The 25,133-nt window shown below is 50.6% G+C and overlaps 11 protein-coding genes and 2 non-coding genes across 13 annotated transcripts; 6 read left to right on the forward strand and 7 right to left on the reverse strand.

The window, feature by feature from the left end:
- Positions 1-110: 110 nt before the first annotated feature.
- EMP46 (Emp46p) lies at positions 111-1,627 on the reverse strand. The gene has a single exon (XM_019130201.1). It carries the CDS (start codon positions 1,481-1,483, stop codon positions 155-157), a length of 1,329 nt encoding a protein of 442 aa, XP_018982287.1. The 5' UTR covers positions 1,484-1,627; the 3' UTR covers positions 111-154.
- Positions 1,628-1,757: 130 nt separating this feature from the next.
- BABINDRAFT_t375 lies at positions 1,758-1,829 on the reverse strand. The gene has a single exon. It is a non-coding gene; the product is annotated as a tRNA-Glu (tRNA).
- Positions 1,830-2,470: 641 nt separating this feature from the next.
- Positions 2,471-3,118, forward strand: BABINDRAFT_42534 (E2 ubiquitin-conjugating protein; the record flags this gene model as incomplete). The annotated part of the gene is made up of 1 exon (XM_019132077.1): positions 2,471-3,118. The coding sequence occupies one exon, from the start codon at positions 2,471-2,473 to the stop codon at positions 3,116-3,118; it is 648 nt and encodes a 215-aa protein (XP_018982288.1).
- A 506-nt stretch (positions 3,119-3,624) lies between these two features.
- BABINDRAFT_163962 (uncharacterized protein) lies at positions 3,625-5,004 on the reverse strand. The gene has a single exon (XM_019130202.1). The coding sequence runs from the start codon at positions 4,910-4,912 to the stop codon at positions 3,629-3,631; it is 1,284 nt and encodes a 427-aa protein (XP_018982289.1). The 5' UTR covers positions 4,913-5,004; the 3' UTR covers positions 3,625-3,628.
- Positions 5,005-5,300: 296 nt separating this feature from the next.
- POP2 (CCR4-NOT core DEDD family RNase subunit) lies at positions 5,301-6,542 on the reverse strand. Its single transcript, XM_019130203.1, has one exon. The coding sequence runs from the start codon at positions 6,414-6,416 to the stop codon at positions 5,391-5,393; it is 1,026 nt and encodes a 341-aa protein (XP_018982290.1). The 5' UTR covers positions 6,417-6,542; the 3' UTR covers positions 5,301-5,390.
- A 336-nt stretch (positions 6,543-6,878) lies between these two features.
- Positions 6,879-8,981, reverse strand: NOG2 (putative GTPase). The gene is made up of 2 exons (XM_019130204.1): positions 8,111-8,981; positions 6,879-7,699 (listed from the first exon to the last, which is right to left on the reverse strand). Exons 1-2 carry the CDS (start codon positions 8,918-8,920, stop codon positions 6,950-6,952), a joined length of 1,560 nt encoding a protein of 519 aa, XP_018982291.1. The 5' UTR covers positions 8,921-8,981; the 3' UTR covers positions 6,879-6,949.
- Positions 8,982-9,604: 623 nt separating this feature from the next.
- Positions 9,605-10,000, forward strand: BABINDRAFT_117716 (uncharacterized protein). Its single transcript, XM_019126897.1, has one exon. The coding sequence runs from the start codon at positions 9,707-9,709 to the stop codon at positions 9,905-9,907; it is 201 nt and encodes a 66-aa protein (XP_018982292.1). The 5' UTR covers positions 9,605-9,706; the 3' UTR covers positions 9,908-10,000.
- Positions 10,001-10,073: 73 nt separating this feature from the next.
- On the forward strand, positions 10,074-16,849 carry CDC39 (CCR4-NOT core subunit). Its single transcript, XM_019130205.1, has one exon. The coding sequence runs from the start codon at positions 10,203-10,205 to the stop codon at positions 16,698-16,700; it is 6,498 nt and encodes a 2,165-aa protein (XP_018982293.1). The 5' UTR covers positions 10,074-10,202; the 3' UTR covers positions 16,701-16,849.
- Positions 16,850-17,305: 456 nt separating this feature from the next.
- On the forward strand, positions 17,306-18,490 carry CDC50 (aminophospholipid translocase regulatory protein; the record flags this gene model as incomplete). The annotated part of the gene is made up of 1 exon (XM_019126767.1): positions 17,306-18,490. One exon carries the CDS (start codon positions 17,306-17,308, stop codon positions 18,488-18,490), a length of 1,185 nt encoding a protein of 394 aa, XP_018982294.1.
- Positions 18,491-19,193: 703 nt separating this feature from the next.
- On the forward strand, positions 19,194-19,266 carry BABINDRAFT_t374. Its single transcript has one exon. It is a non-coding gene; the product is annotated as a tRNA-Thr (tRNA).
- A 300-nt stretch (positions 19,267-19,566) lies between these two features.
- BABINDRAFT_163967 (aldo/keto reductase) lies at positions 19,567-20,892 on the reverse strand. Its single transcript, XM_019130206.1, has one exon. The coding sequence runs from the start codon at positions 20,690-20,692 to the stop codon at positions 19,748-19,750; it is 945 nt and encodes a 314-aa protein (XP_018982295.1). The 5' UTR covers positions 20,693-20,892; the 3' UTR covers positions 19,567-19,747.
- Positions 20,893-22,163: 1,271 nt separating this feature from the next.
- Positions 22,164-22,616, reverse strand: BABINDRAFT_163968 (uncharacterized protein). The gene has a single exon (XM_019130207.1). The coding sequence runs from the start codon at positions 22,515-22,517 to the stop codon at positions 22,362-22,364; it is 156 nt and encodes a 51-aa protein (XP_018982296.1). The 5' UTR covers positions 22,518-22,616; the 3' UTR covers positions 22,164-22,361.
- Positions 22,617-23,765: 1,149 nt separating this feature from the next.
- Positions 23,766-25,124, forward strand: BABINDRAFT_10607 (uncharacterized protein; the record flags this gene model as incomplete). Its single annotated transcript, XM_019126768.1, has 1 exon — positions 23,766-25,124. A coding segment is annotated over one exon (1,359 nt), but the record flags the coding sequence as incomplete, so codon positions are not given.
- Positions 25,125-25,133: the final 9 nt, after the last annotated feature.

Raw genomic sequence — 25,133 nt, forward strand, 5'->3', positions numbered from 1 at the left:
GGTGGATATATTCAGATGTAATCTGCTGTCCAACGTAAACCCCTAGAGGATTAACATCCAGTCTAAATAAACTAGAAAACCAATCTAAAACATTCATATCCCAAACTTGACAGATACACTTACACAGGTGCAATTTTCTATTACACCCCCCTGCTTATAATAACTTTCCGTGGACGATATCCTTCTTCAACCGCCAGATCATCACACCCAACACCACAAACAACACCACGATCGCAATCGCGAACCACTTCAAGGTTTGCACCGCATAGTCCAACATATCCACGCCGCCGTTTTCTGTCACCGGTGTGGAAATCGACTCACTTAATACGGTCTGCGACTTCAGCAAGGTGTCCAATTTAAGGTGCAAGCTCGACAACTCTGCGTGCTGAAGAGAGACAAGGCTCAGCATCTTGGTGATTTCCGCGAGCACTAGCTCTCGGGATGTCTCCACGCTCTTTTTTAACAGCTCCAAGTCGATCTGCAACTGCACCACCGACCGCGCCAACTGCTGCAATACATCGGTGTAGTCCGAGCCAGGCTTGGTGTCCACCACAGACTGGATCTTGTTCAACTGCGACATGATGTCATTCAACTTGAGCAAGTCAGAGCCCTGAGACGCAGCCCCGGTAGGGAGGGTCTCATCCATCGTGACAGTTTTCTGAACAATCTTCTTAACCACCTTCGGGGCGTTCAAGTTGTGATCCACAACGCCGTGATCATCCTTAGCAGCCTCAATAACCGCACTGAATACCTCCATCTTTAAGATTTCAAAGTTCTCCTTGTGCTTGCTCTGCGATGCGGACGCCCCGAGGTGCAAGCCCTTAGGTAATTTAATCTTCTGCGTGGTTGCCAAACAGAGCTTGTTGTTGATCTGGATTTTGAACCAGTTCTGCTCAGCACCGGAGTACGACACGCGGAGCGTGAACGGCGCGCCGACCTGGTCCTGGTACGGGAACTGGCACTGGTGGAAGTGCGGCTGGACCGTTTTGGAGCCGTCGCCAAAGTGCGCCGTGAGCCCCTGCTGGAGCTCTGGCGAGTTGTGGTGCACGGCCAAGCGCAACCCGTCAAACTGCGACGGACCACCGTTCAAGGTTTCGTCGTTGTTCACCTTATCGTCGATGAGCCAGAGCGAGAACCCATCTGTTGCGGGGGTGACGGCCGTGGATTCCGAAAGCGACCGGAACGTCACTTCGACGGTCCAGGCGTCGTGGTTCAACGGCTTCTCCGACCAGATACCAGCCTTATCAGCAACGGACGCCTTCGGGTCGTTTAACAACACGCGTCCCTCATGGACCGTAGCGGAGCCGGTAAAGACCCAGTTTGCCGGAGGAACTCCGTCCGGCTGTCGTAACAAGCTGGGAAGAGACAAGTCTTTGTCCAAGAACTTTTGTTCGTTCTGGTGGCCCGCGGTTTCGTGAGTGCCGCCTTGAGCGAGGGTGCCGCGGAGCGCGAGTGCGAGCAACGCAAGAATTGAGAATCTCATGAAGCGGTGCTCAGATGGATGTAAGAGGGTGTGAATTATAGCCCGGCAAGAGAGTGATTCAGTGTTACAGCCTGGAGGGTGGTCAGGAATAGCAAAGGTCAAAAGTAAATGACGGGAGAGTCCAAAGCAGCCAAGATGTACGCCGGGGTTAGGGCTCAATTGTAAAAAGGCAAGTGGTGAGTCTTGAACTTGCTGCATGTGGCAAGTGATCCGTGGCAGTAAGCGTGTTTACCTTTCGGATCGTGCACGACCCGGGATATATAATAAAAAAAACCTCCGATACCGGGAGTCGAACCCGGGTTTGCTCGGTGAAAGCGAACCGTGCTAGCCGTTACACTATATCGGAGAGGTGTTGTAAAAAAGAGGACTGGGAATGGTCCGATGATAGGGAGATAGCATGTCAGTGGGGGCTACGCCGGCGAATATTGTTCTGTTTACTGGAAAAGATTTTGGTCCACTGTGAGGGGTAAAGCTTACGTGATATTAAAAAGAGGAAATTATTGGGATATCCGTACTGTGATACAATCTGTATAGCAGGCTCAGTTGGGATACATCAAAGGGGTAGATCAATATTTAGAGCGGGAATTACGGGATTCGAGCCATCAACTTACCGGCTACCGAATAGCTCTCTAGGCCATGACAAGCTCCGTTCCACTTAAGAGCGTAACACAAATCTGGCGTAGTATAGAACAGTCGGCATTTCCATTCTCAAAAGACTCGGGGTCTACAATGACCATGCCTCCCATTCACGATACCGTCGCTAACCTATCTACCTCATATCTCAACCTGAGAAATAAAACAGCTATTAATGGTGCATCATCTTATGTTACACAGTATCTCTATTCTGTTACTAACTATCCAGATATCAGCCGACAGCCCCGCAAGATCCATGCCGGACATTGCCTCCCATATGATTTGCGCACGGATCAGACGCTTTAAGCAACCAAATTCGCTCGTACCATCAATCTTATACCAGTACCATCCATTATGTCCCGTGTTAAGAGAATCACCAAGGAATTGACGGAAGTTGCACAGGATACCAGCTCAGGAATCACCCTCCAGTTGAACAGCGTAGACGACTTGACCCGCCTCACGGGGTACTTCAACGGCCCGCCAGACACGCCATACCAGGGCGGTGTCTTCAAGATCGACATTACGATTCCACAGGAGTACCCATTCAAGCCACCGCAGATGAAGTTTCTCACGAAAATCTACCACCCAAACATCTCGTCCGTCACGGGTGCCATCTGCCTCGACATCTTGACAAAGAAGTGGACGCCAATCTTGACGTTGAAGTCAGTGCTCATCTCATTGCAGTTGTTGTTGCAGTCGCCGGAGCCGAGCGACCCTCAGGATGCTGAGGTTGCGAAGCACTACTTGTCGGATATTGCGGGGTTTAACCTGACCGCGACCTACTGGACGCAGAGCTACGCGCAGCACGTGGACACCAGCGCGGTCGACCGTGCCGCGCTTTACGGCATAGACAGCCAGCTTGTGGCGAAGTTTGAGGGCATGGGCTTCAAGAAGGATGATGTGGTGGATGTATTGAGAAGACACGCGGTCAAGAAGGCCGAAATGTTGGACCAGGCGACCGAGAATAAGGTTATCGAGAGCTTGTTGAATGAGCAGGGCTAGAAAGGGAATGTTAAGATCACGTAAAGCTGTTTGTAGGTATTGAGCGGTTGTAGCCTCGGGCTGGCTGTACATGTAAGGTACAACTGGAATTTAGGTTAAAGATTCATTTATGGAGCTAATCTAAGTTTGGATCTGACTCTTGCACAGACAGGGCTTGTCCCTTTTGATACTGGCGCCGTAGCCTCCTGAAGAACAAAACCGTTATGTGAGATTAGCCAAGTTTGACCTCGATTATCGAATATGCCATGCCAACCCATTCAGAGCTAGCCTGAAGTCACTATTGTTTTGAATTTTGACGTGAGGTGGCTAAAGCTACCCCAGCTCTTGTTTCATTGGGAGTAGCCATCTGGAGGTTTGTCTTCCAGCTAGGTCAGGATCTGGCTGATCGCACAGCATAACGGGGTTGTTCCCAAAGGATGCTACGGTGTTGCTATAAAAGGGAATAGATCCTGAATCTTCCAGAACCGTCCTCCATCTCTCTTACACTATTCATTAATTATCATTATGCGTTTATTCGGCCTTCTTGCCCTTTTTCTTAGGGGAGACGGGCTTGAACCCGGCCTTTGGCTTTTCCTCCTTCTTTAACTCCTTCTTCACCTCCGGCTTTTTGCCGTAGGTGGAGTTGCTCCGCTTCGTTCTAACCTCCAACTTCAACAAGTTGCCACCAACCTTCAATTCGCCGCAGTCCAACGCTTTCTTTTGGTCCACGGCGTTGGTGAAGTCCACAAGCGCAATCTTGCCGCTGATGCCCACGTTGGTGACGACCCCGAAGCGCGACTGCAACTCCACCTTCAACTGGTCTTCGGAGATTGGGTTGATGATACCCTTGATGTAGATCGGGAACCATTCGTTTGATGGGAGCTTCAGCTGGTTCGCAACGAGCTTGGAAACAGCTGGCGTCCGAGTTTTTGCCGGCTCGGTTTCGTCCTTAGTTGGCGCAACCACGATTTTCTTTACTGCGGTTGTTGGCATGGCTGTCACCTTGGCCGTGGATGCCACCTTCGAAGCCCATGACAACAGGTTGCCATTCGGAACAGGGGTTTCCTTTGGGACAGAGACTTCTTTCGATTCGGATTCCTTGACTTCCAATGTTTCCTTTGGCTCTAATTTTTGATCTTCCTTTGGTTCAGGTTCCGTAGCTTCAGATTCCTTGGCTTCAGGTTCCTTGGCCTCAGATTCTTTGGCTTCAGGTTCCTTGGCCTCAGATTCCTTGGTTTCAGATTCTTTACCTTCAGGCTCCTTAGCTTCAAGTTCCTTAGCTTCAGGTTCCTCAGCTTCAGGTTCCTTTGGATCCTCATTTTCCTTCGGCTGTTCCTCTTCAACCTCCGGTGTTGGTTCCACCTCTGGCTCCACCTCCGCCTCCTCTTCCTCATCCGGATCGAACCGGATGACGTCATTAGCAATGTCGTACACGCCCGGCTTCATGCCCGGGGCAATCATGAAGGACTGCACGTATCTTACGGACGGGGAGTCATCACCGACAGCCATCTCGCCTAAAACAACAACCAAGATGTTGTCCCCAAGGCACGGTTGAATCTCTGCATGCTTCACCATGACTTTGCAGCCCTTTAACTCGGATCTGCTCAACAAGTCCTTGATGCCGATGGTGCCCCTGGCCTTTTCGGAGAGCCTCTTAGGCTGCGATAAGGAGCCATGTGTGACGGTGGCGTTGGACGAGTAGAACCTAAACAAGTCGGATGGCTCGTTGTTCAACAAGTTGTAGTATGCTTTCAAGAGCGAAAACGCAACAGTTTCGGCGTACTCCTGGGAAATACCCTTGATTTCGTTAGTCATTGAATGGTACTTGGTTATTGTTGGTGAATGCAGGTTTGTCTAGAAGTGCAACAACGGTAAAACGAAAAATGCAGAGCTTTTAGAAGAGAAATCTCACAGGGTCTGTTCATGAGGCTGATGGTTTTTACTTTTTCAAAGTGGGGCTGAGATCTCGGCACCAATCAGGAAACTTTTCACCGGGGTCGTGCGCGGCTGGATACGTCATCGGTAAGGTAACATGGTTACTGTCGGATCACATGTTGGCTAGATTATAAAGAATTTGAAAGAGAATCTGGAATAACATCAGCATCAGCTTCAATTTAAACCAGATTATTTATCACAAATATTGCATTATACTTAAGTTACGCGTGTGTCCACCATAGTTTAGCTACCAATAACAGACTTACGTTGACAGATAATTCAATATTTATTGTAATATACACACAAGCACTAGATCAATACGTGACTTAAACCGGAAATAATATACAGAACCACTCCACTAGATCCCGGCCCTGCCGTAGTGGACGACACCGCGGGCAGCGACGCCAGGGGCCTCGGCCTGAAGCGGTTGGATTTCGCCAAAGCCCCAGACCACGCCATTGGTCTTGGCAATGCTGGGGAGCTGCTTCTTCAACTCCATGAAGCACAAGCTGGTCAAGTGGCACTGGTTGCCGACCTGGTACATGTGATTTAAGCGCGCAATGCCCAACTCGTCGGCCAAGCCCTCGATACTGCTCTTGCCCGTGACCTGCGCGCTTTGCGGACGGATGAGCGAGTAGAGGTACTTTAAATCATACACGTTTGGAAAGTACAAGTGGCACCACTCGGTCCAGGCCTCCTGCTCCATGGGTAAGAGGTCGTTCGTCAACAATGCGATCAAAAAGCCCAAGTCCATGCCCGCGTGGTACGTGATCCAGTGCACGTTGGGCATCAACACCAAACCACTGTCGATCAACAAGCTAGCAAAGCCGACAGGGTCAATCCCGTCGGCCTGGTGCTTCAATGGGTTCAAGCCCGTCTTTAAGAGGTTGTCCATGGCGTCGCTGGCAAACATTTCCTCCTCAAGGTTGTAGCGGAAGTTAAACTGCCACAGGATGTTGTTGTTGGGCCGGTTGCCGTTTGCGTCTGTGAGGGTGATTCCCATCTGGATCAAGTTCATCAAGTCGGCGTTCACCCGCACCGTTTGGTAGTGGAAGTCGGACGTGCTGCGGAACGCACCCATACATCGTCCCATCACGCCCGCAAACTCCGTCGACACCAGCACGTAGTTGTACGTATCGACCAAGTCGCGGAGAAGAGCAAACTCTTGTTCGAGGTTGTCCGCCCACACGTAGCGGATGTTCGGCGCCACCGGGCCTATTGCCGCATTCATCCGCATTGGCGGCATCTGGTGCGCTGCGACCTGGGGCGACATCATGAGTCCCAAGTGCGGCGGTCTCTGGCCGTCGTAGTAGCCGCCTGGAGGGCCGTTGTGCATCATTTGGGGATGTTGGTGTTGTTGGTGTTGTTGCTGCTGGTTCTGCATTGTTCAACCGTTGGTGGGGTATTGGCTTTGTGGAGGATGGCATTTAGCAAAAGTCTTTTGGCAAGCGCCCATGCAACGGAAAAAAAAATCGCGACGCACGACGAATCAGTGGGGTCCCGACTTGCGAATGACTGCAAGATGGGATATGGGTTAGTTGGAAATTTTATGGCTCCGATACTTGTTACCAGGATAACTCACGTTTGGTGGATTAGTTATAAAATTTACCGCATTGACGTTGCATTGTATGTGGATTCTCAACCTGTCATTTTTGAATCAATCAGAATTATTCATTTTTGAATCTGGTAAGGTATATAGGCAGCGACAAGACCATTTTTCTCTCGCCGGCTCTACCTCAATTTTTAAACCACTTCAACAATAACTTTGTCGAGTTGTACAATATATATTATATTAAAGCCCAAACAGATTAGAAATACCGAAAACAAAAATGAAACAAAAGCCAATGGGGGAATACAACGACAGACGATAGTAATACATGCAAGAAATATGAAAAATATCAAGAGAAAAGGGAAGACTTATTCCTCAACCTTCTGCTTCTTGGCGGAAGAACCCTCTTCTTCCTCAACATCTTCCTCATCCTGAGGAGCAGCTTTGGCCTGCTCTCTCTCCGCCCTCTTTCTCTTATAGTCGGCCTTCTTGTCCTCGCCCTCTCTAACTTCCTCGTCCTTTGGCGGAGGAACGAACCACGGGATCTTACCTCTGTTGAAATCGTTCAACACGAGTTTGGCGATACCAGATTCGTCTGGCTCACCACCCTTCAAGAGTCTTCCGTGCTTTCTGGCCAAGAGCTCAATAAACTCGGTGGCGTTGTTCCAGCCAGAAATTTCGTAGGTTCTCTCCAAGTGCTTTCTGTCAACCTTCTCCAACATATTCGGAATATAGTTTTCGGGGTTGGAGACGTGTTCAACCCTGACGACACCTCTGAACAAAATGTCCGCCTCAGAGTCCTTGGCGGATGGTGGCACGATACCCGGACAATCGATCAAGAAAATCTTCTTCATCAAGGTAATGTACTGCCAGACCTTGGTCTCACCTGGGATAGGGGCGACCTGGCACACCTTCTTGCGTCTCAAGGTGTTAATGATGGAGGACTTACCGGTGTTTGGGTAGCCAATAAACCCGACGGAAATCTGCTTTCTATCGGAGTGCAAGGTGGAGAACTGTCTCAACAACTGGATCAACGAACCCTTACCGAATGAGTTGGTGATGGAAGCGTGAAAAGCCAACGTTGGACGATCCTTGGACAAAATCTTGACCCAAGCAGCCTGGTTTTGTTAGTAATTGCAAACCCAATTATAGCCCCGCGTGTCATGACAAAAACTATATACATAAAGTGTCAGGTTCTTTACTACGAAGCTATTTACCGACAGGCGTAAACCGAAGTAGCTTCAACTCATAAGACCCTGCTCACCCGAGCAAGTGCGTTAATTCCAGAACGGAATAGACACGGCAAGCCGCGGCACTCTGGTTCGCGTATAATCCCAAAACGAGACGACGCGAGGTGGGTGATATCAATCTCCCAAGGATGTAACAGACAATTACGTGAGAATCCAGAGAAGGGCACAAGTGTCCGACTCAGGTAAAGCGTAACCGTCCTGACAAAGATCTTTGGCGGAAAAAAAAAAAGAAAAAAAAAATGACACGGTGAGGCTAAAAGTTAGTAAAAAGGTACTTACGGCAACCCAAGTTGGAACTAAGTCACACTTGTTCAACACAAAGATCAAGTGCTTGTGGGCACATTCAGTCTTCATGTATTCTTCAACGCTCTTACATCTGGTTCCCAAAGGATCTCTGGCATCCAAAACGTGGATAACCACATCAGATGAATCGATAACCTTGTACAACTCGTTCCAGATTCTCTTGGACTGGCCCTTATGGAAGATGGCCTCCTTGGCTTCTGGGGTAAAGTCATCGTCGTCCAAGATAGAGCCACCCATCAAACCCAAGGTGGCATCCAACTCCTTCTTCTCGGTGTACAGGACGGTGTCCTTACCGGAAGATTCAGCTAACTCCTCCAACGAACCGGCAGCGATTCTCTGTCTCTTACGCTGGGCCTTTGGACCGAAGGTCTTTTCATACGACTCGGTCTCCAAGATGTTGGCAGTTGGGGAGTCAGTGATGTCCTTCTCCTCCAAAAGAGACATTGGCAATCTGTTGCGACGCAACAAAACCTGGTAGGAATCGTTCTTCTTCTCGCCTAAAGCCTCACGGAAATGGGTCAAGGCGTCCTGGGCGATGACTCTGGTGTTACCAAACCACTTCCGATTTGGATCAACACGCGCGGTGGGCACCTTGGTGTCTTGCAAGGCCGCAGCCTTGATGACCTCACCTCTCTTGTTACGGATGGCCTTGCCCTGCTTGTACATGTTCAAGTGCTGGACCTTCTTAGCATCGCGGTAGAAGTTTTCACCCTTGACTCTGAGATTACCATCTCTGGTGTCGTTCTGACGGGTACGACGGGACTTTTCGGTTTTACCAGTAGCCATTGTGTGTAAGGAATAAAGAAAACAAAAGAGTGTTCTATATCTTTTAGCTCTAAAAGAAAATGTTAGGTGGAAAACTTATGGGAGATTTTCGTACCTCATCGCATAAAAAAAAAAGTGAGAAGAAAAATTTCATAGAAGTTACCCGGAGGGGAGTGCATGAATTTTTGTAAGGGCTATGGCCGTGCGGCGGGCGAAGCCTGAGCATAAACATGTTTATAAATACAACGTGTTTGGGTTAGTCAAATGAATGGATATTAGAAAGAAACAATGGAAAAAAACAAACAAAGAAAACGGTATGCGTGAGAATCCTCGAAGTTTAAATCTGGTGCTTGTCTACTGGGTATAGCACTATTTTAATGCTGGATATTGTAGATTTGTAAAACATAGTGAGAATCAAGGATTACATAGCTTGGCTATTATCTATATCAACCATATTTTGCAAAGGGTATGTAGAATACCAGTTTTACATGTAACTCTCAGTTCTAATTGCTCACTCTGAGTCTGCTTTTGATCAAATGACTGGCTTGACAAAGGCGGTTGAGGTAGAATGCGGTATTGTAGCGACAGACAAATCTTAGACATATCGTCGTCCAAACAATCTATTTTGTTTTCGCTTTAAGAATCCCGAGATCGAGAGTTGCGGTTCAATTTCCGGCGCTCTTCCAGGGTCCACATCTTGCATTACTCTACGGGCAAATCGTATTACGTACGGGCCAAAGCGGATGACAAAACAACCAATTGAAGGTGCACAAACACACCTTATGGAAATACCGCTATAAAGGCGGGATGGATCAAAGCCAACTGAAACTTTCCATTCTGCGGTGTCAATGGAAAGTTAAACCACTTTACCCATCACCATTTACTGGAGCCCAAAGCATAGCTCATTCAGCTACAACCTCCAAGGGTAAACTATTGGTAAACAGTATATTTAATCTTTCATCTCACCAACTTTTTAATCTTTCATCTTATCTCGCTTGCCAGTCGTAGCTCGAGAAATTAATCTTCACCGCCGATGAGGTACTTGGATAGCTCAACTGGCGGTGCCTCGTGGCTTCGCACTTGCCGGGTAACCCTGCGTTGTTCCTCCACACGCGCCCACGAAAAAAATGTTAGCAAAACTCAATCGAACCTCAGCGCCTATTTCGCAAAGCCGATCGCTCCTATTCATCCCTGTTAGTTCCCCCAAGTCTACTCACACCACGCTTTATCTTGACAGATTACCCCCCCTTTCCTTTTCTTTTCTCGTTTGATCAGCCCATCGTTAACGCCATTGATTCTTTGTATGGCCAGTTCGAATTCGACACCTGCCCCTCATCACCCCACGCCCGTCTCGAATCTCCCAATTCCATACCCACCTAAAGTCTCGGACCTCCAGAAAGTCGTCGTTGCCCAGCTCGCAGTCCTCGCCACCACCATCACCGACGCCAAGTGGGACTTTGCCTGTACCAAGATCCGCCACTTGCTTGACACCCACGACCGTCAAGTCCACATCCAGTACCTCAAACGGCTCCTCACCACCACAGCCGGCCCCATCTCGCAAGGCGCCACCGGGACCCTCAAATCGTTCGCAGAGCGACTCATCGCCACCGAGCTTGACCACTTTGCATACACGCAGTCGTCGGACATCCTCATCTTCCTCGACGCGTACTTTGCCTCCGACTTTGAACTCCTCGAGCTTTTCGACCTTCGCACCCTCCTCGACCACTTCGGCTGCCAATACTACCTCCGACTTCTCGTAGGCTTGACCCTCGAAGCGTACTCCGAACCCGCCTTACCTTCGGAGCTCACCGCGCTCGCCAGCCAGCTCGTCCGCGAAAACCTCGCCGAGCTCATTGACCATTCGCAGTCGCCCGATCCCGAGCAGTTCTACCGCCACTGTGGCCACAACATCTCCAATCTCTCATTCTTTCTTGGGAAATTCCTAGCTTCGCCGACGCCCAGCATCTCCGACAAGATCCTCATCATCTCGTCCGTGAACAAAAATCTCACCACCATCACCACTAAGGAGCTCCACTCGTCCATCTCCTCCATCGTCAAAAAGTTTCTCGCCGTCATGTCATTCGGCGAAACCATCGCGGGCATTGAACCCGCGCGCGTCACATCGTCCCTCGTGGGCGACCTCTTGTCAAACATCGGCCCCGAGCGCCAGCTCAACGAGGCCGTGGGGCTCGTTCTCACCGAGATCTTATTCCCCGGCTCCCAGTTCGACGACAAGACCCAGACCCGCGAGCTCGCGGCCATGATCGCCAACAGTCTTCCGCATGCGCGCACCAAAGGCTTCGAGATGAACACCGTGTTCCACAAGCTCAATCAGAAGCCCTCGTGGCCGCAGGTGTTTGGCTGCGTGGTGGAGAACATCAACCAGCTCTCGCCGCAGTCCAAGACATCCATCATCTCGCTCTCGCAGTTCTTCACCACCCTCGACGACGAGCTCATCGACTTGTTCGTGCAGACGTCCGCCACCTGGCCGTACGTGTTCAAGCTCCAGTTCCTCCTCACGTGCAAGAACTTGGGCAAGCGTGTTAGCATCGGCGCGTACGACCTCCACTACTGCCACCTCGCGCCCATCTTGGATAATGAAGCCACAACCATGGTGCAGGCGCGCTCGTTGTTGAACTTTGCCAGCATAGCGCGCCTCGAGCTCGACGTGGTGCTCAACAACAAGGACGATAACGGTGCGCTCGACGACGAGTTGAGCGCCGTGTTCCAGGAGGACTACAAGGATGTGCCCGAGTACGTGGTGCTCGGCTGCATCGCCAACCTTCCGGGCTTGGCCGTCGCGCCTGCTGCGAAGCAGGCGCGTGCGAACTGCTTCCACATGGTGGAGAACTTGTTTGTGCAGATGATGGATGACAACCCTACCAACCCGTATCTTGCCAAAATCTTGCGCCGGTTTGCGGCCGTCGACATTCTCTCGTACGAGCAGTTCCTCGTCAACCTCTACGTCGCGAAGGGTACCAGCGACAACTTGTACAAGCTCTTGGCCTGGGCCCATCAACAGGGCCTCTATGCAGAGCTCGTGGCACCGCTCCGCCTGGCGAGCCTCTCTCCCGTCAGCAACTTCCACAACACCCTCGTGCTTAACGTGGAGGCCGTACACTACGGTTTCGACGGCTTCGACGCGTGGTTGCGCACGACGTTTGCGGAGCTCGCGCCCCAGGACCGCACGCCCGTCTTGGCGGATCTCCTCAGCTTTGTCGAGCTCCAGGCCACGTTGGAGTACGAGGCGTTGCAGCAACAGAGCGGCAACGCGCAGGCCGCCGTCTCACCGGTGCCACCGGGCACCGTCAAGGCGAACCTCCACCTCACCTCCATCGCGGCCATTCTCCGGCTCCTCGGCGACCACAAGCAGGCAGACCTCCGCGAGAAATGGATGAACGTGCAAATCCAGAGCGTCCAAGGCTTTCCGCGGCTCATCAACTTCGGCCACGGCTACGACGAGGCTATCTTGGCCAACGTGTCACTGGCATCGGCCTCGTTCGCGCCCGAGGTGGAGCAGGAGATGAAGGCATACTACCAGAAGATGTACAACAAGGAAATCGAGATGAAGGACATCATCGAGCTCCTCACCTCGTTAAAGAACCTGAGCGTGCCCAAGAACCAGGACGTGTTTGCGTGCATGATCCACCTGTTGCTCGACGAGTACCGCTTCTTTCCGGAGTACCCCTTGGACGCGTTGGCCATCACTTCGGTGTTGTTCGGTAGCTTGATTCACTTCAAGCTTGTCGAGGGCGTTACACTCACCATCGCGCTCCACTACATCCTCCAGAGCGCGCAGAAGCCACCCGAGTCCAACATGTTCAAGTTCTCGGTGCAGGCACTCCACGCGTTCCGCCACCGCTTGCCAGAGTTTGGCGCATACTGTGCGTTGCTCGGGGAGATTCCCGCGCTCGCGTCGCACCAGTCCATCATGGAGATCGTGGCGCGTGTGTGTGACAGCACGCGCGGCCAGTTCGCCGACGCCACAACCTCCCCTGCAAGTGCGTCCCCCGTCTCTGCCGTGTTTCGCTCCTTCTTCGTGTCGCCGGAGATTGCCGGCGACGTGCCGCAGCTGCAGCCACCAGACGACGTCTCGGACCGCGTGTTGTTTTTGGTCAACAACACCACCTTGGACAACCTCGACACCAAGATTGAGGAGCTCGGCGCGCTCTTGAAGCCCAACTTCTTCCACTGGTTTGCGTCGTACCTCGTGAGCTCGCGCGTGCGCACCGAGCCAAACTACCACGACCTATACAACCGGTTGTGTCTCCGTCTCAACTCACACTTGCTTGGCGAGCATCTCTTCCAGGTGACGATCAACTACATCCTCCAGCTCATCAACTCTGCGGCCAACACCGCGAAGGACACTGACTCCTCCACTACCGACCGCAGTCACTTGAAGAACCTCGGCGCGTGGATGGGGAAGATCACCCTCGCGCGAAGCCGCCCTATTAAGCAGCGCAACCTCTCGTTCAAGCTCCTTCTCGTGGAAGCGTACAACTATCAGAAGTTACCGCTTGTGCTCCCGTTCGTATGCAAGATCCTTGACCAGGTCAAGCACTCGAAGGTGTTTCACCCGCCGAATCCCTGGACGCTCCTGATGCTCCGCATGCTTAAGGAGCTCTACACCACGGCGGACATGAAACTCAACTTGAAGTTTGAGATTGAGGTGTTGTGCAACTCGCTCCGCGTGGACCTCGAGGAGATTGAACCGCTGAACGTGATTCGCAGCAACAACATTGGCGAGTTGTATGCGAGTGTTGCGCGCACGGGCGCAGGCGCGGGCATTGTTGACGGCATGGCCAAGCTCGCGATTGCGCCGTTCCAGCCGCCGCCAGTAGCGCCTACCGAGATGTTTGAGCTCAAGGGAAACACCTGCTGGGTTATGCACCCAAACCTCCGCCGCCTCTTCCAGTTTGTCTTGGGCAAGGTCACGCGTGACGTGTTGCCCCAGACCGTGGACAAGGCCGCCAACATTGCGGTTGTCAGCACAAAGGCGTTGGTCCTCAAGGACTTTGCGTTTGACGCGGATGAGAACAAGATCCGCAAAGCCGCCTACACCATGGTGGCGGTGCTCGCCGAGCGCTATGCCGTCGCCACGTGCTCTGGCACGTTTGCCGAGACCGTGTCCGCGTTGTTACTTCAGGAGCTCCCGCAACTCAGCACCGAGAACTCGCCGTTCGAGGAGTTGCCCGTAGCGATCCACGAGAACATCGACACCGCGCTTGCAATTGTCGTGAAGGCGACCAAGGACAAGGCGTTGCGGGAAATGGACGAGTTGTTGGCGCAGGCCGTGCAGCTACGCCGCGCACACCGCGAGCAGCGCGCGGGCGAGCCGTTCGCGGCGCCCGAGGCATCACGTTACCCCCTCCTGTTGCCAGAGCCGTTGGGCTTGCGCCAGGCGGGCGTGACCCAGGAACAGTTTTCGATCTACGAGAGCTTCGGAGCTGGCTTTGCTCCCCGGGCCCAGCCGGCCTTTACTCCCGCGCCGAATGCCGTTCCAACGATGTCCCAGGCGCAGTTATCGGGCCCGTCGTCCCAGAGTGCCGCCCCGGCGCAGTTATCGGGCCCGTCATCCCAGAGCGCCGCCCCAGCGCAGGCACAGGGCCTTCCAGCGCCGCCACCACCGCTCGAGCAGACCTTCCAGGTGCTCCAACAATCCGTCGACGCACTTCTCAAGACCATCAGCGAGACCTCCGAGGAACGTCTCCGCGATGTGCCTCCGGACCACCCGCTCAAGGCGATCCTCACTCAGATCCTCGTGCTCTGTTCACGCAACACGATGAGCAATGAACTCCTCCTCAAGGTGGCGCAGTTCACGGTGAACGCGCTCTTTACGGCTTGCGAGTCCGACCTTGCATGCGAGACGCTCGTACTTCTCTTAGACAAGCTCTGCGACTTCTCGGCCGCCACGGCCAAGGACGTGATCTGGTGGTTAGTGCACGCAGACGATGAGCGCAAGTTTAACACCCGGGTCATCAGCGAACTTCTCCGGGTGGGCTTGATCCAATCGGGTGAGCTCAACTCATCGTTGACCAAGGCAATCCTTGGCGGGAACAAGCTCGCGGCGACGTTTGCAGCCGAGTTGATTGTCAAGTCTGCGCTCGGGCAACAGCCAATCGCTTTGCGGTCCGAATTTGCGTCGACGATAGAGGCCATCAAGCTCCGTGCAGAGGCGCTCGAGATTACCGAGAACGCCGGGGTCAGCGCTCTTGTGGAGGGCCTCAAGAACGAGGCTCCATCATCTGGCCCGGTGCTCTTGAACGAGCAGCTTGGGTACGTGTTTGCGGAGTGGGCCAAGTTGCTCAACAATAGCTACCACTCCGACAAGCTCCAGACAGCTTTCATTCTCCAGTTGCGCGCGAAGCGCGTGTTGAGCCACGGCGAGTTTGCCGTGACGTTTTTCCGCACAGCGTTGGAAATGTCAGTTGCCGCGTTCATCCGCGAGGGCGAGCTCAAACAGAAGATCGAGCAGGACTTTGTGACGTCGATTGATGCGTACGCCAAGTTGATCGTGAAGGTGCTCGCGCTCCAGGAGGATGCTGCGCTCAGCCGCGCAGAGTTGTTCCGCCAGCTTCTCCTGATCGTGTCACTCGTGTTGGCCAACGAGCATGAACACCACCGCGCAACGTTCAACGAGCGCCCGTACTTCCGCCTCTTTTCGACGTTGATGGCTGAGTGGAGCCGCCTCGTGAGCGCGGACAACCTCTCGCCAGGCCTCACAGCCTTCTCGCGCGACTTTTACCTCCTCCTCGCGGACTTTTTCCACGGCCTCCAGCCGATCTGCTTCCCGGGCTTTACGTTTGCGTGGGTCTCGATGCTCGCGCACCGCATGTTTATGCCCGCGATCCTCGAGCTCCCAGAGCGTGCGGGCTGGGACAAGTTCGCGCAGCTTCTCGTTGACTTGCTCAAGTTCGAGAGCACCCACATCAACGGCAAGGAGATTCCCGAAGTCATTCTGGTCATCTACAAGGGCACCATGCGCATCTTTCTCGTGTTGTTGAACGACTACCCCGAGTTCCTCGTCGCGCACCACTACCAGCTCGTTACGCACATTCCCGCGTCCTTTGTCCAGCTTCGCAACGTGGCGTTGAGCGTGGTTCCGGCCGGTGTGGCCTTGCCGGACCCATTCGCACCGGGCTTGAAGATGGAGAAGTTGAAGGAGTGCCAGGACGCGCCGTACGTGGCACCGACCGCCACCAACAGCCTTGCCAAGGCTGGATTGAAGAAGCCGATTGATAACTACCTCAGGGTTCCGTCCAACAGTTTGTTTAAAACAATCTTCAACGCGATGAAGCTTGACACGCCCAACCGCGAGGCGGGGATCGGCTACGGCCACGTCTCTGTCAACGTGGAGCTTCTCAACGCGCTCGTGTTGCACGTCGGGGTTTCCGCCGTGAGCGAGCGCCAGACCGCGCCGTTCAACTCCAAGGGCTCGCACGTGACGCTACTCGCGACACTCATACAGGAGGCGTCGGTTGAGTTGCAGTTCCAGTTGATCCAGGCCATTGCGAACCAGCTCCGGTACCCAAACTCTCACACGCACTGGTTTTCGTGCATTTTGTTGCACTTTTTTGCACAGCCGGGTGCCAAGCGCTTGCAGGTACAGCAAGTGATTACGCGTGTGCTTGTCGAGAGGATGGTGTGCAACAAGCCGCATCCGTGGGGATTGCAGGTGACGTTTGCAGAGCTCTTGCGCAACAAGGACTATTTGTTCTTTGACCTTCCGTTTGTGAAGGCGTTGCCGGAGCTTGAGCGGATGTTTGGAGCGTTGGAAAGACACACGAGAGTGAGTGCGTAGCACGAGGTAGAGTTAAGTGGCTTGATAAGCCGTGTATAGTATATGTATTTTAAGGATTTTGTTACACAGAGCATTGCAAAGGCTTACGTTGAAGATTGTTCCAGGCAGGAGTGATTTCCTCACTGCACCAATCAAAAAAAAAAAAAAAAAAAAAAAAAAAAAAAAAATCAATGGAGAATGTGCGGGCTCAGACATCCCATATTCAAGTCAATTGGGTGATCAGAGTGAAGGGGGTATTAATCAGGGAAAGGACAGAGCATGAAATGTGATTTACTATAAGTGTCATACAAATCTACCGTCAGGTTTGACCTCTCTATATCAGACCTCTAATACCCCTACACTAAACTACAATCCTTCCTATATAAATCCCTTTAGCTTTAAACGATTTTTATCCTCATCTTGGATATTACCGTACCATATTTGATCCTATTCCCTTACTATAAACCATTTCGCCGTCAATATATTGCTCGGCAGCTCCGCCTTCCTTGAACGGTGACGCATACAGGTCGTGTCCTTTTCCGTGCGCCCCGTAGCAGGCTGCGGCCTGTATCAAAACGAGGTCAAAACGATGTCACAATGATACCGCACTAATCACACTCTACACAATGAACTTCCTTCGCCGCAGAGGTCAATCCGTCGAGGAGGATGTGCCCGCCACACCGGATGAGAGAACCAAGTTGCGCAAGCCGCCAAACACAGCGTTCAGACAGCAGCGGTTGAAGGCGTGGCAGCCGTTGCTCACGCCCAAGATCGTGATCCCGTTGCTTGTGCTTCTCGCGGTTGTCTTTATCCCCTTGGGGCTCGTGCTTGTGTACTACAGCAGCCGCGTACAGAACTTGATTGTCGACTACTCCAAGTGCGGTACGCTCGGGGGCGCCGACTATTCCGTGGTTCCCGCGAAATACTTTAGCTACAACTATCACAAATCCAACCCGGATATAAACGAGACACCGCAGTGGCTGGTCTCAAATGCCACCGACTCGTTTGGCGACGTGATATCTACGTGCCACGTAAAGTTTGACTTACCAAACGATATTGAGCCGCCGTTTTTCCTCTACTACAAGCTCACCAACTTCTACCAAAACCACAGATCGTACGTGCAATCATTCGACTTGTCACAGCTTAAGGGTGAGGCCGTCAGTATGGGCTCCCTCACCGACCACTGCAAGCCGTTAAAGAACTCCTCTGACGGGAAGATTGTGTATCCGTGTGGATTGATCGCCAACTCTTTGTTCAACGACACGTTTTCGCACCTCACATTGTTGAATCCGGCAGGGGGTGAAAGCAACATGACGTATACGATGTCTCGCAATGGCATTTCGTGGTCGTCTGACCGCCACTCCAAGTTCAAGAAGACAACCTACAACGCTAGCCAGATCGCACCACCACCGAACTGGTACAAGCGCTTTCCCGAAGGATACACCGAAGAAAACCTCCCGAACCTTGCGCATTGGGAGCACCTCCAAAACTGGATGCGCACTGCGGGGTTGCCCAGTTTCTACAAGTTGTACTCTCGCAACACCACCGCCACGTTATCCAGCGGGACGTACTCGGTGGACATTGAGATGAACTACCCGGTGTCTATTTTTGGGGGCACAAAGTCGATAGTGATTACTACGTCGTCGATCATTGGGGGACGCAACTTGAGCTTGGGGATTGTGTATATCGTCGTGGGAGGGTTATCTTTGGTGTGTGCGATTGGCTTTATGGTGCAGCATTTGGTGAAGCCGCGGAAGCTCGGGGACCCGAGCAGTTACTTTGCGGGGGAGAATGTTAGGGAGCAGCTCTAATGGGCAAAGTGGCAAAGAATGGCAAAATCGATGTGGCATGAAAGCTTGATAGGTCTGCGCCGAGTGTCGCCTGTGGGGGCATTATTGCCAACACCCTCGCAGCGAACTTTTTATTTGACCAGACTGACTCCTGGTATCGGAGCTTTGGGTATAAGACATTTTGGCGAAAAGATTTATGTAAATGTAGAGCTTGAGATGTGTTGTTTCAACTATCGTCCCATTGGATAAGTATCCACAGGTGGCAACTACCCGAAGCTTTACCTTTAAAGGGCCGGATTCTAGTCGCGAGGTATAATGACGAAAGACGCTTTAATAGAGTTATTAAGGCATACACGTAGTCGCCGAGCATCGCAGTTTGTGAAGCATCCCTATGGGTGTTGAAGGTTGCGTATTATGTTTAGCAGCCTTGACCTGTGCATTCACCGATGAAGATTCTACGTATCCGAAACCCGTGTTGAATAGATGCATTCATCTGGTTGTCAATATACCGTATCTTTGACTCTATTTTTAGCATAGAGAATTGGGGATATTTTGAAATCCAAGACTTGTGTAGTAGGGATCGATACCTTATATATAGAGATCGATTCCTCCCTCCTTTATCTAATATAAGTTATATAGCTAACTAGTATACTACTATAAGTAGATATACCTCAATCTGTTTGGTGTGGTCAAAAATCTGTTTATAAATTTTCTTCGTAACCTCGCCTCTATGGCCAAGTTGGTAAGGCACCTCACTAGTAATGAGGAGATCGTCAGTTCGAATCTGGCTGGAGGCATATTTTTGACGCCTTATCAATGATAACTATTTTGCATTGTATTAAGCAAACTGCCCGTCGATGCACGGACGAAATGGGCGATCCCGTTTAAGGGGGTCAGCCTTGTAGGTTTACTCCGTGGTCTGGTAACATTTCATCCAAAGATGGGATTTACCCACCAGTCCATTAAATTGTAAATCCGACAGGGATGATGGATTATCCGAGAAGCCATTAGTTGTGGTAAAGGCAAAACAATTATTGATCACAAATTTAAGATTTCTTGGCTGTCCTACCCAATCATAAGGCTTATGAGAAAGTTTGATCGCAATATATGAATTTATTTGCCTTGTAATTTATTTATTTCAAACCAAGTTTCAACCAAGGATAGCCTGTCTCATCCCGTGAAACTGAAAGGCTAAACCCCTCACAAGCAAAGGGTTACTCAGGTGTCCCTCGGTGTTTAAAGATTGCGCCAAAATTCCAGCTACACAGCACTAATACTCTAGACATAGTAGGGGGCGAATTTCTCAATAAAGAAACCTCTGAAATGGTGCTTGGCCCCTTCTTTTGAAATTAGTGCCACATCTTCCGGGGACAATTGGAATGTCTCAACCTCCAACGCCTCGTGGAATCTTTCAGCTTTGGATGAGGTGGTGATCGGCAAGAATCCCTGATCCACGGCGTATCTGAGCAAGACCTGCGCTCTGTTCTTTCCATGCTTGGCACCGATCTTGTCCAACGTGTCATTCAATTTCCCCGAGTCGTCACGGAAAAGTGGCGAAAGGGGCCCGTAGGGTTCAATCAAGATATCGTGCTTCGCACAGAAACTCACAATGCCAGGCGACTGTTCCTGCAAAAACGGATGGAACTCTATTTGGTTAACTGCCGGTTTGACAGTGGCGTAGGAAAGAATTTCCTCAATATGCGGCACGGCGCTATTGGAAAGACCGATATACCTCACCTTGCCCTCAGCAACGGCTTGCTCCAACTCACGCCAGACGTCCTTTAGGGTCAAGCCAGTGCCGGTCTTGGGATCGAAGAACGGCTGGTGTACCAAGTACAAGTCGAGGTAAGTGGTGCCCAACGCTTTCAAAGCGACATCAATGGACGCAATGGGTCCCGTGGTTAAGGGTTCGTGGCCAGGAAACCCGCCAGGATAGTATTTGTCCGTGACCCAGACCTTTTCGCGAGCCTTTTCATCTGCGAGGTAGCCCGCTCTCCTCAACGCTTCCCCGACTTCAGCATGGGTGTTGTAAATTTCGGCGGTATCAACATGATTGAAACCCGCTTCAAAGGCACTGACTAACGTCGTGACAAGAGGTTCCACCAAATCGCCGGTTTTTTCACCTCTGGAGCGCTTGAGGATGTGCCATTTCGTTCCGGAGCCAACCCCAATGGTGAGACGTTCGCCAGCTTTGGTCTTGAAGTTGTCGCGGAGAGAAGCCATAGATGCTATTGCTGATACTTAGAGCGAAAGTGAAAGACATGCAACCTCCGCGAGATTTATAACAGTCGGAGAAGTGTGGATGCAAAGGTGGAGAAGCACGAGCGTTATACGATTACTAAGCAGGAGAGGAACCAGCATGGAGATATGGTGCGCTTTACACATATCTGCCACACTTTCACCGATAACTGCCATTCACTGATTGAAGATATGCAGAGGTGTGGATGCAGGAAAAAAAACAATTTTCCACCGATGCCACACCACTGTAACATACTTTAAGCTAATTGTTCAAGCGGTAAATGGCTGACTAGATTAAGCTGTAGAAAGGTTATGGTCACGTGATTATCTATGTGTGGAACACGACGAGTCAGACCTTTGAAACCTGTTACTCGGAGCAAAGCTTATCACGTGTAGAGATTGGATGGATAAGAGACGGCTTACGAACAAGAGTCATTCATCCTGCTTTACTCTGGATCTGAATATATTTTATTTTTCAAGATCAAGTATATGACCCATCAGCGAATACTTTGTTGGATATATATCTATCCATATTAACATACAGATTCACTATAATTTATATTCACGTGGTATGCTTCTGATATACATAGAAATCAAAATCCTTGACTGCCTGGTACTCCCTCGACTCAGGTGGAAGGCCATGTGCTGGAGCTATAGAGTTTACATCCTGACACTCCAGGCACTACGTGGCCAAGCTACCCTGTGTTTCATTTTAGGCTTGCTAGTTGCAAAACTTCCATAGCTCTTCCGATCTTGGAAATCTTGCTCTCAAAGGCGACACATGCAAGCTCTTCGGCTTGCCTGACGTGCGCCAGGGTCGTACCATATGCTATTATCTACCACAATGCGTATTGTCGCCTTGTAGAATTTCAGTCTAGGAATACCCGAATGAGGGTTTATCTTTCTTCTTTGAGACGCCTACTTCCGCAATTACCGACGAGTTATAGACTTTTGGTTCGCAGACTTCCGTCTGTAGAAACGCGGTGGAATGAGGATGGCCCACCAGCCTCGTCTACCCTTGTGCGCCCCCTTCAGAGGATACTATTGTACACGTGGTTTGAACTCGAGCAAACAATCAGTATTACACAAAAAGATCGGTAGTAAAGGGCCTATTGAGGTATTAGATTGCGTATCTCTGATTTAAACCAGAGTGAGAATCCACATATATCCAGCGTGAATGTTGAAATCAAATTCTTTTCGTCAGTTGTGTTATCTCAATAAGGGCCAGTCAGTGCGCTCTGTAGTGACGCCTTCATCACTATCCCGGCTTATTATGTTTAAGGGTAGCCGAGAGTCGCCTTTAGAATGGCACAGCTAGAACAAGAACTCACACGCCCGCGTATTTACGTATGCACCTATATCAATAACTAGACACGTACATATTGCCTGGCTATTGAAGCAGCTGCACTAGCATATACTTATACGAGACCTTACATAGACTCAGCTAAGCCTCAGTCAGGATACCATGAATAAAGTTTGATACCAACCACGTATACTTAGACGTTTCGTTAACATGTGAAACTCACTCATCTGTTCTCCCAGCCCAAGCTCGTGGTAAAGGGGCGGATAGGAATGCGGCGAACAAGTTCGAGGAACTGCGAAAGGGGGCAAGGATTATACTGAAAAGCATCGGCAGTGGCATCTAAATTCAGGCTTAGTGCTGGATTGGATCGAAGCTTCGACTGAACTTGTCAAAAGATACTTTACACGACGCACCAAAGCAAGAAGTATGAAAACCAGGGTTGAGAATATGACTAAACATTAGTTGGTGCCTGTCATTTATAAATATGCACGCCTCGTAGGACAGCATTTTTCGAACTCTGAAGGGATTCAAAAGTTCGCTAAGAGGGTTGAATATAAGGCAAGAGAGGTGGTTTGTTCGAAATATGATTAGCGGTATACTTTAAACGATAAGACTCTGATACTTTTCCGAAGACTAGCTATAAATCAATAGACCGAAGACATGAAGTGAGCCTGAAACTTTAACCATTGCCGCGTCAGGTACAGGGGGAGCCGCCTAAAGCATACCAGGGGCCCTGTACGCAACAGAAAAATATACCTGCATAATTACATTGCCAGTATAGACGATGCTAGCAATGCCAATAGGGAATGTCCAGTCTTAAAGGTATGCTATCATTTAATGGGTACACATACATATGTGGGGGGGGGGGATACTCTTTGGTGAAATGTCAGATATAATTTCCCAGACTCGCTTGGTTAGAGCTACCTCAATCAAGTTGGAACAGATAGGGAGCCCGACACCAATAACAATGCAGGGGCCTAAGTTAGCCTCCGAATAGTTGGCGAAAAATGATTTCCTTTCCCAATCCGTTCCTTATTCAGGGGCTTTTTTCTGTAGCTCCAGGGCCCAAGATTTTGGACTAGCTTATACCCAGTGGAAGGCGCATACCTAGTGTCAAAGAGCCCTATTAGCCTTACAATATGATTTCATTATAGTCTCTGAACGACACATCTGGAAGTTTCGTCAAAGATTTACCTATTTAGCTCGCTTAAAATAGGCTCGCGCTAAATCATGCAGCTATGCTGCATTTGAATGGAAGAGCCCACGGCTACGGATTCTCTGCATCACCATTTGGCAGACTATTCCTGTTAGGGGGCTATACAATGAGGGCTATGGACCTCGGTAAAAGGTGTTACCTAATGAAAGATGAAAAAAAGCATACAATCATGTTATACCAATTATACCGTTTTTTTTTTAAAAAAAAACCGGCGATGCTGACATTTAAACCAAAGATCTTATAAGAGGAATAGCATTCCAAGTCTAACCCCATGCTTAAGCTTTCGCATGCGATAGTCTGCCTAATAAGGTTTGACCAAGTCCCTGGTTCACGACTAGCCGTCTAGTGAACTCTGTAACTGAAGACCCCTGGTATGTGACATCGTAACCGCCTGGTGTGAGGTTGTATCTACACTGGCTCAATCTGGAATTAGAAGAATTGACCTTAAAATCGATTCCCAAGTCATTAAATCGGATGCTATATAAAACAGATGGCTACCCCAGTTATTTCAAACGCTTGTATTACGTATCACCAACACCATGAAGCTCTCTCCGATATTTTTGGTTCCCTTCCTATTCCAGGTGGCAACGGCCGTTATTAACGTTACCTCTGTCACCACTAGTCTCACCAACCCAGCCCCATCCAACCTCTGTGACTCCTTTGTCACTTCTGGTGGTCAGGGTGTACACGCTTGGCTGGCTACGGCCAATTTCTTTGCTGCTTCAACCAGAGATTCAGGCAACATGTACGATAGGCTGAGACACTACGAGTACGTGGTGCAGTGGTTTTTCACCTTCGACAGTCAATTGGATGCCACTGGGTTTGACATTTCCACGTTGACCTCTGCTATTTCGCTGCGCACCACTGTCAATGTGGTTGTTAATCCTACCCAGGGTAGCTATATCCTTTCTTACAATGACACCGTCGCTCATCCACTTGTTTCCGGTGAGGATCGTAATAAAGGGCTGAACAGTTTCAACTCCTTGATTGGCTACACCACAATCTTCACTGGTGGGCCAAATCCTACCATTGTTATCTTGGGATCTTCGGAATTCTGGACCAAGCCAGCTCATGGGTTGACTTGTACCATCAATTCCGTTACTCCAAACTGTATCGCCTTGGGGTATCCAGTGTTCAGTAAGTGTATGACTTGGTGCGAGTGTACGGACAGCAATCCTCCTTCTGGTGGACACCACCATCATCCTGGTGGACACCACCCTAGTGCCATAACAGCCACTCTTACTTCTACTCAGTCTGATGGATGTTTGATTGTAGAGGAGATGGTTGAGTCGGCTCACACTTATAGCACCACGTTATTACAGACGAACACCCGTACCGTCACCCAGACCAGAGAGCGGAGATCAGCAACGGCTACCGTCTTTTTCAGACCACGGTTTACCACCTTCAGGTCTACTTTCACCACTACTCAAACTCAAATTGATACCCAAATCGCGTTAGTCACCACTGTCTCCACCTCGTTGCTTAACGCTGTTACCTTGTGTCCAGCTTCATCTGTCGCTCCATCTGTAGTATCGTCAGATGCCGCTTCGTCTGCTGCTGGTTCTTCCGCTCCAGCTTCGTCTGCCGCTGGTTCTTCCGCTCCAGCTTCGTCTGCCGCTGGTTCTTCCGCTCCAGCTTCGTCTGCCTCTGGTTCTTCCGCTCCAGCTTCTTCTGCTACTGGTTCTTCCGCTCAAGCTTCGTCTGCCGCTGGTTCTTCCGCTCAAGCTTCGTCTGCCGCTGGTTCTTCCGCTCAAGCTTCGTCTGCCGCTGGTTCTTCCGCTCCAGCTTCATCTGTTGCTGTTTCGTCTGTTTCTTTGTCATCAGCCTCTAATGTTATCACTGGGACCACAACTTCCACTGTGTTTGTCACATCTACACAGTTCACTGCCACTTCGTTCGTGACCGAG

The sequence above is a fragment of the Babjeviella inositovora genome (genome assembly GCF_001661335.1).
Source record: "Babjeviella inositovora NRRL Y-12698 unplaced genomic scaffold BABINscaffold_20, whole genome shotgun sequence".
NCBI classification, from domain to species: Eukaryota; Fungi; Ascomycota; class Pichiomycetes; order Serinales; genus Babjeviella; species Babjeviella inositovora.